At 54.6% G+C, this 14,930-nt stretch overlaps 1 protein-coding gene across 7 annotated transcripts in view; it reads left to right on the plus strand.

Moving 5' to 3' along the window:
- Window positions 1-14,930, plus strand: part of RNF213 (ring finger protein 213) — a 135,631-nt gene that overhangs the window by 11,996 nt on the left and 108,705 nt on the right. For 6 of the 7 annotated variants that reach the window (XR_010153149.1, XR_010153150.1, XR_010153151.1 and 3 more), the window contains exons 3-4: window positions 485-648; window positions 6,468-6,614. Coding sequence is in view for 4 of the 7 variants with exons in the window: in XM_016933090.4 (XP_016788579.3) it covers window positions 485-648; window positions 6,468-6,614 (311 nt within the window). In the remaining 3 variants the exon portion in view is untranslated. The remainder of the gene's footprint in view (window positions 1-484; window positions 649-6,467; window positions 6,615-14,930) is intronic. The other variant, XM_016933091.4, reaches the window with a different exon arrangement.

A 14,930-nucleotide genomic window follows, 5' to 3' on the forward strand; every position in this document is an offset into this window, starting at 1 on the left:
AGAATCTGGAGGCAGAGCAGCTGGGCGGGCAGATGCCTTAGTGCCAGGACAAGGGAAGCAGTGGGAGACCCCTGGGCCGCCACTGGGAGAGTGCCCACCCTGGGGAAGACAGGAGGAATGTCTACAGTAGGGGAGGAAAGCGTAACAGGCTCTGTTTTAGAGGTGCCCGAGGTGCGCTGACATCCTAGTACAGAGTCAGGTGAATCCACTCGTGGACATTGGGAGGAAAGGGCTGGATGCTAGGACGGCGCAGTCTTTCTCTCTGATTCACCCCTTGTTGTGATGAAACTGGGGTCCCTGGTTCCCTCCTACCCGCCTGGAGCAGAACCCCTACCCTGCTCATATCAACAGGCCCAATGCAGGACCTCGGAGGGAGAACAGGGTGAATCTCTCCATGCACTCGTGGGGAGGATTTCTGTTTTTCCTTCCTAACACTCACTTGCTTCTCTCTGAGATCTGACCCTTCCTTCATCTGCCGTTACAGATTCTGAGAACAATAACTCCACAATGGCCTCGGCCTCGGAGGGTGAAATGGAGTCTGGGCAGGAGCTGAAGGAGGAAGGGGGCCCGTGCTTGTTCCCGGGCTCAGACAGTTGGCAAGAAAACCCCGAGGAGCCCTGTTCCAAAGCCTCCTGGACCGTCCAAGAAGTGAGTGCACTGCCCCGGCTCCCCTCTCCCCCCCACTCACTCTGCCCAGGAAAATCTCACTGCACAGCTGCCCAGCTAGCCCCCGAAAATGCCACCATGGCCCAGCCCATTGAGCCTGCTCACAGGGCAGCAGCAGAGCTGCCCCTTCTGCACCTGATTCATCTCTGGCTGGAGTCTGTGGGTTCCAGACCCCCTGGGGCCTCCACCGTCTTTTTTTTTTTTGAGACAGAGTTTCGCTCTTGTTGCCCAGGCTGGAGTGCAGTGGTGCGATCTCGGCTCGCTGCAGCCTCCACCTCCTGGTTTCAAGCAATTCTCCTGCCTCAGCCTCCCAAGTAGCTGGGACTACAGGCATGCACCACCACGACCAGCTAATTTTTTTGTATTTAGTAGAGACGGGGTTTCACCATGTTGGTCAGGTTGGTCTCAAACTCCTGACCTCAGGAGATCCACCCACCTTGGCCTCCCAAAGTGCTGGGATTACAGGTGTGAGCCACCGCGCCCGGCCTCCACCTTCCTTTTCTTTCTACCAGACCCAATACTCGTGTGTCTCCCAGAAGCTGTGGCTGGGGTGGGGCCTGAGCTTCTGCCGTGTGTATCTGTGTCCCAAGCTTCTGTGGGTTTCTTTGCATTGAGGGTGCAAGCTCGGAGGTGCCTTGCTGCTTCGGGGCAGGGACCTGAGCGTCCGCCGGGTGCGTGTCTTGTGCTTCTGTAGGCCTCTGCATTGAGGGTGCGTGCCCAGAGGGGCTTTGAAGCTTTGGGTGTGGGGTGGGTGCTCTGGAAATGTGCTGGCTGGCAGGTTACCCTTCTTGGAAGGGTATGGCTGAGCCACCTTTTGGCTCCCTCTGGCCTTGAACAGCCCCTTAGGCGTTAGACACCAAGAGAATGCGTCCTTGTTAAGATTCCCAGTTGGAGCACTAGGCGAGGCTTTCGAGGGGAGCGTCCTGGACATGTTCAAGGAGAATGGTTGGAAGAGAAGGGTTCCTGGGCTCTAGCGTGGCCTGGGAAGACCCAGAGGGCAGTGCCAGCTCCCGGGTTTCTTGCTGGGCACGGAGAAGGGGAAGTTGTCTTTCTGTGTCTGCACTGGGGCTGGCTTTCTGTCTGTCGTTCCTTGTAGGTGGCACTCCATGGTTGGGCTGTGGTGGGAAGTGATGCAGCCGCAGTGCTGTGGTCTGTGGGGGGTGAGTGGGGTGAGTGTGGGGGGTGAGTGGGGTGAGTGTGGGGGGTGAGCGGGGTGTCTGTGGGGGGTGAGCGGGGTGAATGGGGTGAGTGTGGGGAGTGAGTGGGGTGAGTGTGGGGGGTGAGTGTGGGGTGAGTGGGGTGAGTGTGGGGGGTGAGTGGGGTGAGTGTGGGGGGTGAGTGGGGTGTCTGGGGGTGAGCGGGGTGAGTGTGGGGGGTGAGCGGGGTGAGTGTGGGGGGTGAGTGTGGGGGGTGAGCGGGGTGTCTGGGGGGTGAGCGGGGTGAGTGAGGGGGGTGAGTGTGGGGGGTGAGTGGGGTGAGTGTGGGGGGTGAGTGGGGTGAGTGTGGGGGGTGAGAGGGGTGAGTGTGGGGGGTGAGTGGGGTGAGTGTGGGGGGTGAGTGGGGTGTCTGGGGGTGAGTGGGGTGAGTGGGGGGGGTGAGTGGGGTGAGTGTGGGGGGTGAGTGGGGTGTCTGTGGGGGGTGTGGGGTGAGTGTGGGGGTGAGTGGGGTGAGTGTGGGGGGTGAGTGTGGGGGGTGAGTGGGGTGTCTGTGGGGGGGTGAGTGGGGTGAGTGTGGGGGTGAGTGGGGTGTCTGTGGGGGGTGAGTGGGGTGAGTGTGGGGGGTGAGTGGGGTGTCTGTGGGAGGTGAGTGGGGTGTGAGTGGGGTGTCTGTGGGGTGAGTGGGGTGAGTGTGGGGGGTGAGTGGGGTGTCCGTGGGGGGTGAGTGGGGTGAGTGTGGGGGGTGAGTGGGGTGTGTGTTGGGGGGTGTGTGAGTGGTGTGAATGGGATGTGTGTGTGTTGGGGGTGTGTGAGTGGGGTGTGAGTGGGGGGTGTGTGTGTTGGGGTGTGTGTGTTGGATGTGTGTGTATGTGTTGGGGTATGTGAGTTGGGGGTGTGTGAGTGGGGTGTGTGTGTGTTGGGGGTGTGTGTTGGTGTGTGAGTTGGGGGTGTGTGAGTGGGGTGTGTTGGGTGTGTGTGTGTTGGGTGTGTGTGTGTTGGGTGTGTGCGTGTTGGGTGTGTGTGAGTGGTGTGTGTGTTGGGAGTGTGTGTGGGGTGAGTGGGATGTGTGTGTATGTTGGGGTGCGTGGGAGTGGGGTGTGTGTGTGCTTGTGTCATTCCCTTGGAGAATAATCCCTTCCAGAGCAGCCAAGGCCACCCCCAAGCCTGGAGCACATGGGATGCGGAAGGTTTGGGTAACTCCCTTTTTATACCTAATTTGGAACTCCGTCAGAGTGGGAAAGTGGCAGTGCGGATGGTGTTCCTTGAAAACATTGAAGGCAAATGAATAAACCCTTTGCCATCTGGGGCAAACAATAAATCCGCCCAAAGACAGAGGAAAAGCTAAGAATTGAGTTACTTGGGGGAATAAAATTTTGAAAAGTTTCCATGAATAATGAGGAATGTAGAAAGCCACACAAATGCTCGAGCAGGACGCGCTCGAAAAAGACCTGAGAAGACCTCAGTGCAGGCTGGAAGGAAGGCTGAGTGTGGGAGGAGTGTCCCAACTCAGGGCCAGTCTACAGAGACTGAGAGAGTATTATTTTTTCTTTATTTTTTTTTATTTTTTTTTTGAGATGGAGTCTCGCTCTTTTGCCCAGGCTGGAGTGCAGTGGCGCCATTGCAGCTCAACTGCAACCTTTGCCTCCCAGGTTCAAGTGATTGTCCTACTTCAGCCTCCGGAGTAGCTGGGACTACAGGCACCCGCCACCACGCCTGGCTAATTTTTTGTATTTTTAGTAGAGACGGGGTTTCACCATGTTGGCCAGGATGGTCTCGATCTCCTGACCTTGTGATCCACCCGCCTCGGCCTCCCAGAATGTTGGGATTACAGGCGTGAGCCACCATGCCTGGCCAGTTTTTTTTTTTCTTTTTTCTTTTCCATGTTTTGGCTGTAGGTGTTTAAGGAAATCTCTATCAAACTACTAATTGGCAACAAGCCAAAGGAACATAGACTTTATTTATTTATTTATTTATTTTTTGTTTTATTTATTTATTTATTTATTTTTGAGACGGAGTTTCACTCCTGTTGCCAAGCTAGGGTGCAATGGCGTGACCTTGGCTCACAGCAACCTCCACCTCCCGGGTTCAAGCAATTCTCCTGCCTCAGCCTCCCAGCTAGCTGGGATTACAGGCATGCACCACCATGCCTGGCTAATTTTGTATTTTTAGTAGAGACGGGGTTTCTCCATGTTGGTTAGGCTGGTCTTGAGCTCCTGACTTCAGGTGATCTGCCCACCTCAGCCTCCCAAAGTGCTGGGATTACAGGCGTGAGTCACCACACCTGCCCTATTTTTTATTTATTTTTTAATGTTTTAAATTTTTTTACTAGTGGAAATCTGCTTGAATTTGTAAAATGTAGAGTTGACACAGAAGATGTGAAAAGAATGAAGACATTTTCTAGGGAATCTTGAACAAGAGAAAACCGACATGAACAAGAGAACAATAAAAGAGGCCGGGCGCGGTGGCTCACTGGGTGACTGTGAGATCCTTCCTCAAAGAGAGAGAGAGAGAAGGAAGGAAGGAAAGAAAATAGGAAATGTTGATGAGGATGTGGAGAAATTGGAAGTGTTGTACAGTGTTGGTGGAAATGTTAAACGCTGCAGCCACTAAGGAAACAGCAAGGCAGTTGATCCAAAAGTTACGCATAAAATTATCCTAGGCTGGGCGCGGTGGCTCACACCTGTCATCCCAGCACTTTGGGAGGCTGAGGTGGGTGGATCACGAGGTCAGGAGATTGTGAACATCCTGGCCAACATGGTGAAACACCGTCTCTACTAAAAATACAAAAAAAAATTTAGCTGGGCATGGTGGCGTATGCCTGTAATCCCAGCTACTTGGGCGGCTGAGGCAGGAGAATCACTTGAACCCGGGAGGGGGAGGTTTCAGTGAGCCGAGATCGCACCACTGCACTCCAGCCTGGCAACAGAGCGAGACTCACTCTCAAAACAAAGCAAACAAACAAACAAACAAAAAAAGAATACGATATGGATCTGTGCTGCAGCCTGGATGGACCTCAAAAACATGCTAAATGAAAGAAGCCAGATACAAGAGGCCACGTATGATTCCTTTGATATGAAATATCCATGATAGACTCACCCATGGAGACAGAACACAGATTAGTGGTTGGCTGGGAGGAGTGGGGAGGAGGGAGTCATTGCTGTGGGATTTCTTTCTGGGATGAAGAAAATGGGAACTAGGGCCAGGCCCGGTGGCTTCTCACCTGTAATCCCAGCACACTGGGAGGCTGAGGCAGGTGGATCACTTGAGGTCAGGAGTTCAAGACCAACCTGACCAACATGGGGAAACCCCGTCTCTACTAAAAATACAAAAATTAGCCGGGTGTGGTGGTGCTTGCCTGTAATCCCAGCTACTCAGGAGGTTGAGGCAGGAGAATTGCTTGAACCTAGGAGGCAGAGGTTGCAGTGAGCCGAGATTGAGACACTGCACTCCAGCCTGGGCGACAGTGAGACTCTGTCTCAAAAAAAAAAAAAAAAAAAAAAAAGCCTAAATATACACATATCCACACATGAGAGAAGTTCAGAGTGAATACACAGGTGAATGCCGATGGGGTGTCTCTGGTGATGAGTTTACAGGGGCTTTTGCGCATTTTCCCAATCCCACAGGGAGCCTATTCTGAAGCTGAGAGCGGTGTATGCGTTCTAGAGAACGGTGCTTTAAGCTCAGACGCCGCATTCTAACCATGGTGAGGAGGGTGCTAGGAGCCAAGGGAGGCGGCCCCAGAAGCTGAGACAGCGAGCTGCGTGGCCAGCCTCACCCTGCAGCAGAGTCAGGTGGTCAGTCCTCACCTGCAGTCATGGGGTGGGTGGAGAGGGAAAGGGCGCACAGAGAGGGGCCCGCGCCTGTCCCTTGGCACAGCCATCCTCCACTTGGCCTCTCCTTTGGTGGCTGCTGGTTGCTGACTAACAGGGTGTCCTTTGTGGATTCTTCCTCTGGAGAGGCTACTGGGCTTGGCTGCTGGGTTGTACTTCCTGTGGTGAGGGAAGAGGAGACTGCCGGAGCCAGGGGTCATTTGGGTTGGAGGCATCGGCAGGCCAGGAGGCTGCTGGTGGAGCTTCCTTTCCTCAGCTTCCTGCTGGGCGTCTTGCTGTGAGGTCTCCCGGCGATGCCCGGTGTGGAAGGGAGGTGTCGGATGAGCATGCCCGCTACAGGGCCAGACTGCCCGCCTCTGCCTCTAGGGGCTTGGGAGGCCTGACCTGGCTGGCCCTGGGGTGCCCGGGCCTGCCTATACCTTCTGGGTCGGTCTCTGCAGTGCATCTGTGCTCTGAGCACAAGCCAAGGCATTCGTGTGGAGGCCCGGGGCGCCGGGAGCCTGGTAGGGTGCTGGGAGCTTGGCAGGGTGCCGTGAGCCTGGCAGGGTGCCGCCTCTGGTGTGGGCAGTTCTCCTCTTACGTGGACTTGTCCTGCACGTCTGCAGGAGCTGCTGCTTCGTCTTCCCACACCCTCCTGCCCATGGGCCCTGGAGGCAGACGGTGCTGGGAAGCTGGTCAGTGCCCACACGTGGGTGTCCCTGCCTGGGCCTTCCCAAGAGGAGGTGGCCCCTGAGGTGGGGTCTTTGCGAGTCTACTGGAGCTGTGCGTGGGGTGCACAGCCCTGCCCTGTCTGAAGGGGGTCGTGTTTCAACAGGGAGCTACATCAGAGGTTTTGGTAGATGCTACTGTAGACCTCATATCCGATGAATGGGAAGCTGCTAATGCCACACCCAGCAAGAGAAGGAAGCAGGATGCAGCCCCGCTTGAGGCCGCCAGCGTGCCTTCTGCAGACTGTGAGCAGGTAGTCCGAGTCAATAGTTGGGCAGAATGCTCCTTGCCCTGGTGCATGCTGGCACAGCCCAGCACGGCCACCTCGCACTTCCGGCCCTTGAGTCCCTGCCAGTCGAGGAAGGCTGCCCAGGATGGGCGTTTTCGGGTCACCCTTGGGCTGTGAAAGAGCAACGCTGATTCAGGCTTGGCTCTTGTGACTCTGAGGACGTTTTGCTAGTGGTGAATTTCAGCTTTATTGTGCTTGCCCTTTTGGCCCCCATCCTTCCACTTGCCTTTTTACTCCGTGCAGCTGTCCCCTTGGACACCTGGAGAAACTTAACCTGGCTGCACTCACCTGGCTAAAGCTCCACCAGCAACACAGGCTTCACCACAGAGAGCAGCAGGGGAGCCCAAGGGGGCCTAGAGGGCCAGGCCCAGGCAGGTGGGGGCCCGACCCAGCCTCTGCCTGAACACAAGGTCTTGGATGGCGCTCGCCACATGGGGGTGTAGTGGAAGCCCTGCTCAGTTTAGTCTCTGGCTTTTGGAAGTTGAAATCCTGACTTTTTCTCTTTTTCTTTTCTTTCTTTCTTTCTTCTTTTTTTTTTTGAGACAGAGTCTCACTCTGTCGCCCAAGCTGGAGTGCAGTGGCACGATCTCAGTTCACTGCAACCTCCGCATGCAGGGTTCAAGCGATTCTCCTGCCTCACCCTCCTGAGTAGCTGGGATTACAGGCACCCGCCACCACGCCCGGCTACTTTTTTTGTGTATTTTTAGTAGAGACGGGGTTTCACCATGTTGGCCAGGCTGGTCTCGAACTCCTGGCCTCAAATGATCCACCCATCTCGGCCTTCCAAAACGCTGGGATTACAGACGTGAGCCACTGTGCCTGCCCCAAATCCTGACTTCTTCTATAGCATTTAGGAGTATTACAGGACTCACTAATAATATCAGAAATGAAATTAGGTAACACATGTAATGAAAGGACTTTTGCTTTTGGGGAAAAGCAAGGGAGCTTCATACCTTGAAGAGTGATGCTTGTGAAGTTTATTACTTTTTTGCAGTGGGCGACAGCCTCCCTGCCTTCCCCGCGCCGCGCTCCCCCCCGCCCCTGCCCATCGAGATGGTCATGTGTTCAGTGAACGGAGATTTACCCAGCATCCACCACGCCTAGGTCTTAAGTGTAGGCAGAAGCCTTCAAGGCGGGCATGCTCTTTTCTCTGTGGGCTGGGGCTTGGGCGTGAGCCCACTCCTGCAGCTATTGGGAAATGCAGGCAGCGTCCACACGGGGCTGGACTTAGCCAGACCTAAGGCACAGTGTGGGTGGAGAGCTCATTCCCAATAGCAACAAAAATATGAGAAGCAACTTGTAAAATAAAGGATGGATTCATAGGCCATGGGAGGAGAAGAAGGCTCGGGCTCAGCAGACAGTGAAGTCCGTGGAGAGGTGGGCCCTTCCCCAGAGAGAACATGGACGGTTTAGCACTGCAGAGATGTCTGCTGTCACCCAGAATGACACGGGAACTTAACCAACTAATTAATGTATAACAGTAGTATAGCTCTGAATGGGTTTGGTGGGTTTTGTTTTTGTTTGTTTTGAGGCAGGGTCTCGCCCTGGGTCCCAGGCTGGAGCGCAGTGGCAAAATCATAGCTCAGTGCAGCCTTGACTTCCTGGGCTCAAGCAATCCTCGTGCCTCAGCCTCCCGAGTAGCTGGGACTACAGGCGTGCACCACCACACCCAATTAATTTTTAAAATTTTTGGTAGAGATGGGGTCTTGCTGTGTTACCCACGCTGGTCTCAAACTCCTGGGCTCAAGCAATTCTCCCGCCCCAGCCTCCCAAAGTGCAGGGATTACAGGCATAAACCACCACCCTAGCCTGGTTTTGTATTTTTGGAAGTTGACAGATTTTAAACTATAAATTGGTGAGCATACTTAACAGATGTGAGGAGGAGAAATGGATGGGAGATTTATAGTAAAGCTGTCAACGTACATGGGTGGAAACATTCCCACGGAGTAACAGAGGCACGACCTGGGGATGCGCACGGAGCATGAGATGTGAGCTGGAGTTAGGGCACTGCATATGCGGACCGGAGCGTGTTGGTCAGGGTGTACACACGGGTGTGGAAAGTGGGGCGTCTGGACCATGGGCTCAGCATTTGGGTAAAACACACACACTCCACTCACCCCAGTCACACACACCCCCCGCCACACATACCCCACTCACACATACCCCACTCACACCACTCACACACACCCCCACACCCCACTCACACCACTCACACACACCCCCACACACATACCCTCCACACACACATACCCCACTCACACCACTCACACACCCCCTACACACACATCCCACTCACGCCACTCACACACACCCCCACACCCCACTCACACCACTCACACCCCCACACACATACCTTCCACACACACATACCCCACTCACACCACTCACACACCCCCTACACACACATCCCACTCACGCCACTCACACCCCGCCCCACATACCCCACTCACACCACTCACACACACCTCAACACACACAGCCCACTCACACCACTCACACTCCCCCCCACACATACCCTCCACACACACATACCCCACTCACACCACTCACACACCCCCCCCACACACCCCACTCACACCTCAACACACACACACCCCACAAACACCACTCACACCCCCAAGACAAACACCCCATTCACACCACTCACACACCCTGCAACATACACCCCACTCACAACACTCACACACCCAACATACACACACCCCACTCACACACCCCAACACACACACACCCCACTCATACCACTCACACCCCCCAAGACAAACGCCCCACTCACACTACTCACACACTGCCAACACACACACCCCACTCACCCCACTCACACCCAACACACACACACCCCACTCACCCCAACACACACACCACTCACACACCCCCCAACATACATATCCCACTCACCCCACTCACACACACCCAACACACACACACACCCCACTCACCCCCAACACATACAAATCCCACACCACTCACACACACATACCCCACTCACACACACCCCAACACACACATACACCCCACTCACACACACACCCCAACACACACACATCCCACTCACACCACTCACCCCCAACATACACCCCACTCACCCCACTCACACACACCCCACTCACCCCCAACACACACACATCTGACTCACACCACTCACACACCCCAACACACATACCCCACTCACACACACACCCCAACACACACACATACCCCACTCACACCACTCACACACCCAAGATAAACACCCCACTCACACACACCCAACACACCCCACTCACACCCCCCAACACACACCCCATTCACACCACTCACACACCCCCAACACACACACACCCCACTCACACCACTCACACACCCAACACACACACCCAACCCACACATACCCCACTCACATCACTCACACACCCACACATACACCACTCACACACCCCACACACCCCACTCACATACCCCACACACACCCCCCACTTACACCACTCACACCCCACACACACACCCCACTCACACACCCCACACACATACCCCACTCACACACCCCCAAGACAAACACCCCACTCACACCACTCATACAGCCCCAACACACACACACCCCACTCACCCCACTCACACACCTAACACACCACCCAACACACACACACCCCAACACACAAACCACCAACACACACACACTCCACTCATCCCACTCACACCCAACACACAATACCCTGCTCAACACCACTCACACACCCCCCAACACACCCCCCACTCACCCCACTCACACACACCCAACACACACAACCCACTCACACCACTCTCCTTCCAACACACACCCTACTCACACCACTCACACACCCCAACACACACGCACACCCCAACACACACACACCCCACACATGCCACTCACACACACCCAACACACACACCCCAATCACACCACTTACACACCCCCAATACACACACACCCCAATCACACCACTTACACACCCTCAATACACACACACACCCCAACACATACACCCCACTCACCCCACTCACACACACCCAACACACACACACCCCTCTCACCCCACTCACACACACCCAACACACACACAGCCCACTCACACGACTCACACACACCCCCAACACACACAGCCAACTCACACCACTCACACACACCCCCAACACACACAAGTCCCACTCACACCCATCTCATACTCACACTGAAACACACAGTGGTCCCTTGTTGCCCACAGGGGGTCGGTTCCAGGACCGCGGAGGACACCAAAATCCGAGGATGCCCAGTCCCAGATATGAAACGGCATGGCCTTGGTACATAACCCACAGCATCCGCCTGTGCACTTAATTTTTTATTTATTTTTTATTTTTTGAGACGGATTCTCTCTCTTTTGCCCAGGCTGGAGTGCAATGGCGTGATCTTGGCTCCCTGCAACCTCCGCCTCCTGGGTTCAAGCGAGTCCCCTGCCTCAGCCTCCCGAGCAGCTGGGACTATAGGCGCCTGCCACCACACCTGGCTAATTTTTGTATTTTTAGTAGAGACGGGGTTTTTGCCATGTTGGCTAGGCTGGTTTCAAACTCCTGACCTCAAGGGATCCGCCTGCCTGGACCTCCCAAAGTATTGGGATAACAGGCCTGAGCCACTGAGGCCGGCCCCCAACACCATGCACTTTAATTCATCTCTAGATTCCTTACCACAGGCATCTGTATGACATAGATGCTGTATGAACAGTTGCTACACGGTACGGTGTTTCCCTTTGTGTTCTTTGTTATTGTTGTCTCGTTATTTTCTGTTTTCTTCCCCAGTATTTTCTGTCTGTGGTTGGCTGAATCTGTGGCTGCAGAGGGCCGACTGTATACCAGCTTGATTCAATATTTTATTTTTATTTTTTATTTATTATTGTTATTATTATTATTTTTTGAGATGGAGTCTCACTCTGTCGCCCAGGCCGGAGCACAGTGGCACAATCTCGGCTCACTGCAAGCTCCGCCTCCCAGGTTCACGCCATTCTCCTGCCTCAGCCTCCCGAGTAGCTGGGACTACAGGCACCCGCCACCACGCCCAGCTAATTTTTTTTGTATTTTTGTAGAGACGGGGTTTCACCATGTTAGCCAGGATGGTCTGGATCTCCTGACCTCGTGATCCACCCGCCTCGGTCTCCCAAAGTGCTGGGATTACAGGCGTGAGCCACCGCGCTCGGCCTATTATTATTATTTTTCGAGGCAGAGTGTTGCTCTGTCTCCCAGGCTGGAGTGCAGTGGTGCAATCTTGGCTCACTGCAACCTCTGCCTCCCAGGTTCAAGTGATTTCTCCTGCCTCAGCCTCTAGAGTAGCTGGGATTATAGGTGTGTGCCACCATGCCTGGCTAATTTTTGTATTTTTAGTAGAGATGGGGTTTCCCCATGTTGGCCAGGCTGGTCTCGAACTCCTGACCTCAGGTGATCCGCCCGCCTCGTTCTCTCAAAGTGCTGGGATTACAGGTGTGAGCCACCACGCCTGGCCTGATTCAATATTTTAATGTAAAACAGCATCCTAAAAGCTCTAGAAAATATAGGGGGATATTTATAAAATTATGTAAATACTTCTAAGCCTCACCCCCCGTAAAATTATAAATACCACTATGGTTATGTAGTTCGAGATTCTGGGTCAAAGAAGACTATGAAACTGTTCAATGGAAAAGCAGACAGCAGGAGGCACTGGCAGCACAGGGCGCCTACCAGGGCACTCGGCCAGTCCTCACCGAGAAGTAAGTGGTCCCTAATTCAGGGCCAGGTGGCAGTTCACACGGGAAGAGCTGAGGGGGTGAGCCTGGGGCTGCTGCTCCGAGGCGTCAGCCCTGCAGGTGTGATGATGTCAGATGGTTGGTTTTGTTTCTATTGAAAAGAGGTTCTGGGATGGCGGCTTGAGGGCAGTGGACTTCCAGGAACTGGATCACGGTCCCTCCAAGGGTCTCTCCTGCAGTTGCGTCTGCGTTTACTGCAGTCTTTCCACAGCCCCGTGTTGTGGGCAGAGGGAGTGAGGCCAGGCCTGGCCCCTGCCTCCAGCCTCCCCGGGCTCTGCCCAACCTCCATGTGCTGCTGCTGCTGTTTCTTCCTGGCTGGCCACTCCCCTCCTGCAAGGCAGGCCCTGGGGAGGGCTGCTGGCAGCTGTTCCTAAGGTCTGAGCCCTTTGCTACATCAAGGAAAGAAGCGGTAGGGGGCCTGCATCTTCCATGCTGGTGGGAGGTGGGGGGTGGTCAGGGGCCTGCCTCAGTGGGCTCCTCCTGTTCCGGGCTGTGACTCGGCGGTCCAGAGCCTGAGGATTCTCTGTCTATTTCTGCCAGAGCCTGATTATGTCATCGAAGCTGCTAGAGCATCCGTGACCTTGGCTTATTTTCAACTTTCATAATTAGGGAAAAACTTAATTTGAGGTTTGATTATTTTAACCATTAGAAATCTTTGAGTAATGGCCAGGCACAGTGGCTCACACCTGTAATCCCAGCACTTTGGGAGGCCGAGGCGGGTGGATCACCTGAGGTCAGTTCAAGACCAGCCTGGCCAACATGGTGAAACCCCATCTGTACAAAAATACAAAAAAAAAAAAAAAAAAAAAAAATTAGCCGGGCATGATGACAGGTGCCTGTAATCCCAGCTACTTGGGAGGCTGAGGCAGGATAATCACCTGAACCGGGGAGGCGGAGGTTGCAATGGGCTCAGATCATGCCATTGCACTCTAGCCTGGGCAACAAGAGTGAAACTTCGTCTCAAAAAAAACAAAAACAAAAACAAAACAAAAATAGCTGGGCGTGGTGGCATGTGCCTGTAATCCCAGCTACTCAGGAGGCTGAGGCAGGAGAATGGCATGAACCCAGGAAACAGAGGTTGCAGTGAGCTGAGATTGTGCCACTGCACTCCAGCCTGGGTGACAGAGTGAGACTCCATCTCAAAAAAAGAAAAAAAAAAAAAGCCTTTGAATTGCAAATAATGGAAAGCCCAGCTCCACCTTTCTAATCCCATTGAGGGAGTTTATTATGGACACACCTGATGAGCCCCGAGCCTGTAGGTGAGGCTTGGTGCAGGTGTCTCCGGCCCTGTCTACTCTGCCTTCCGGACGGAACGTGGCTCCCCCACTGAGCCTCTCATCAGCTGTTTCCCGTTACTCCCTCGTGCCACACAATGGCTTCCCCTGTGATCCACCTGCTACTCTGTCCTTCAGGGGACAAGACAGCGCCTCCTCTGTTGATTGATTCCTCTGGAGAGAGGAAGCGCTTCCTCAAATCTCATTGGCTCTGATTGGCTCACAGGCCAATCCCCCAGTGGGTCCCTATGGCCAGGATGATAGACATCAGTGGTTGACACCAGCCCACGCACAAGAGCTGCCCCTGGGGCTAGAGGAAAGCTGATGTTACTCAAACCATGCAGCCAAGAACAGGGAGAGCCAAGGGACCATTCCCCAGGATGGGCCATCCAGCGCTGTCACCAGGTGGCCACAAACACCTGCTGTGTGTGGACAGTGACCGTGACCACAGCATCACTGATGGGGGCCTTGCGTGTGCCAGGCAGTGTCCTACAACTCTCCGTGTGCTTTGTCCCATTTGATCACCCTCAGTGATGCTCTGATGTGGACACATCTGCTGTCTCCACTTTAAAGATGGGGAAACTGAGGCCCACGGTGGCTCAGTGACCCACCTGGGGTTGCCCAGCCATTGCAGCATGGGTTGAGCTGGATGGGAACTCAGGCAGGCCCTCTAAACCCAGCCCAGACGCCACTGCATGGCAGCCCCGGAGGTACCAGGCAGCTGGCCGGGCAGGGATGGCGTCATCACCTCTCCGAGGGGAGGGGAGGCTGTCTTCAGGGCTGGGACCCCACCTGCCAGGTCTCCTCAGCACACTGAGGATGATGGGTGCCTGCAGTGAAGGGTTGTGCAGCACCTGCCTGTTTCTTGACGGCCTCTTGCTTCCCCCTCTCAGCAGGTCCCCCGGCAGCTGACCAGCCTGTCATTCAGAGGCTGACACCTGTCCTGATGACGCCACTCTACAGTGCTGGGCCCCAGCCCCAGACTCTTCTTCTGCAGCTGCTTCTGCAGTTGCTTTTTTTTTTTTTTTTTGAGATGGAGTCTTGCTCTGTTGCTCAGGCTGGAGTGCAGTTGCGTAATATCGGCTGACCGCAGCCTCCGCCTCCCGGTTCAAGCGATTCTCCTGCTTCAGCCTCCCAAGTAGCTGGGATTGCAGGTGCCCGCCACCACGCCCAGCTAATTTTTTGTGTTTTTAGTAGAGATGGGGGGGATCTCACCATGTTGGCCAGGCTGGTGGCAAACTCCTGACCTCCAGTGATCC

Source organism: Pan troglodytes, chromosome 19, assembly GCF_028858775.2.
Source record: "Pan troglodytes isolate AG18354 chromosome 19, NHGRI_mPanTro3-v2.0_pri, whole genome shotgun sequence".
Lineage (NCBI taxonomy): Eukaryota > Metazoa > Chordata > Mammalia > Primates > Hominidae > Pan > Pan troglodytes.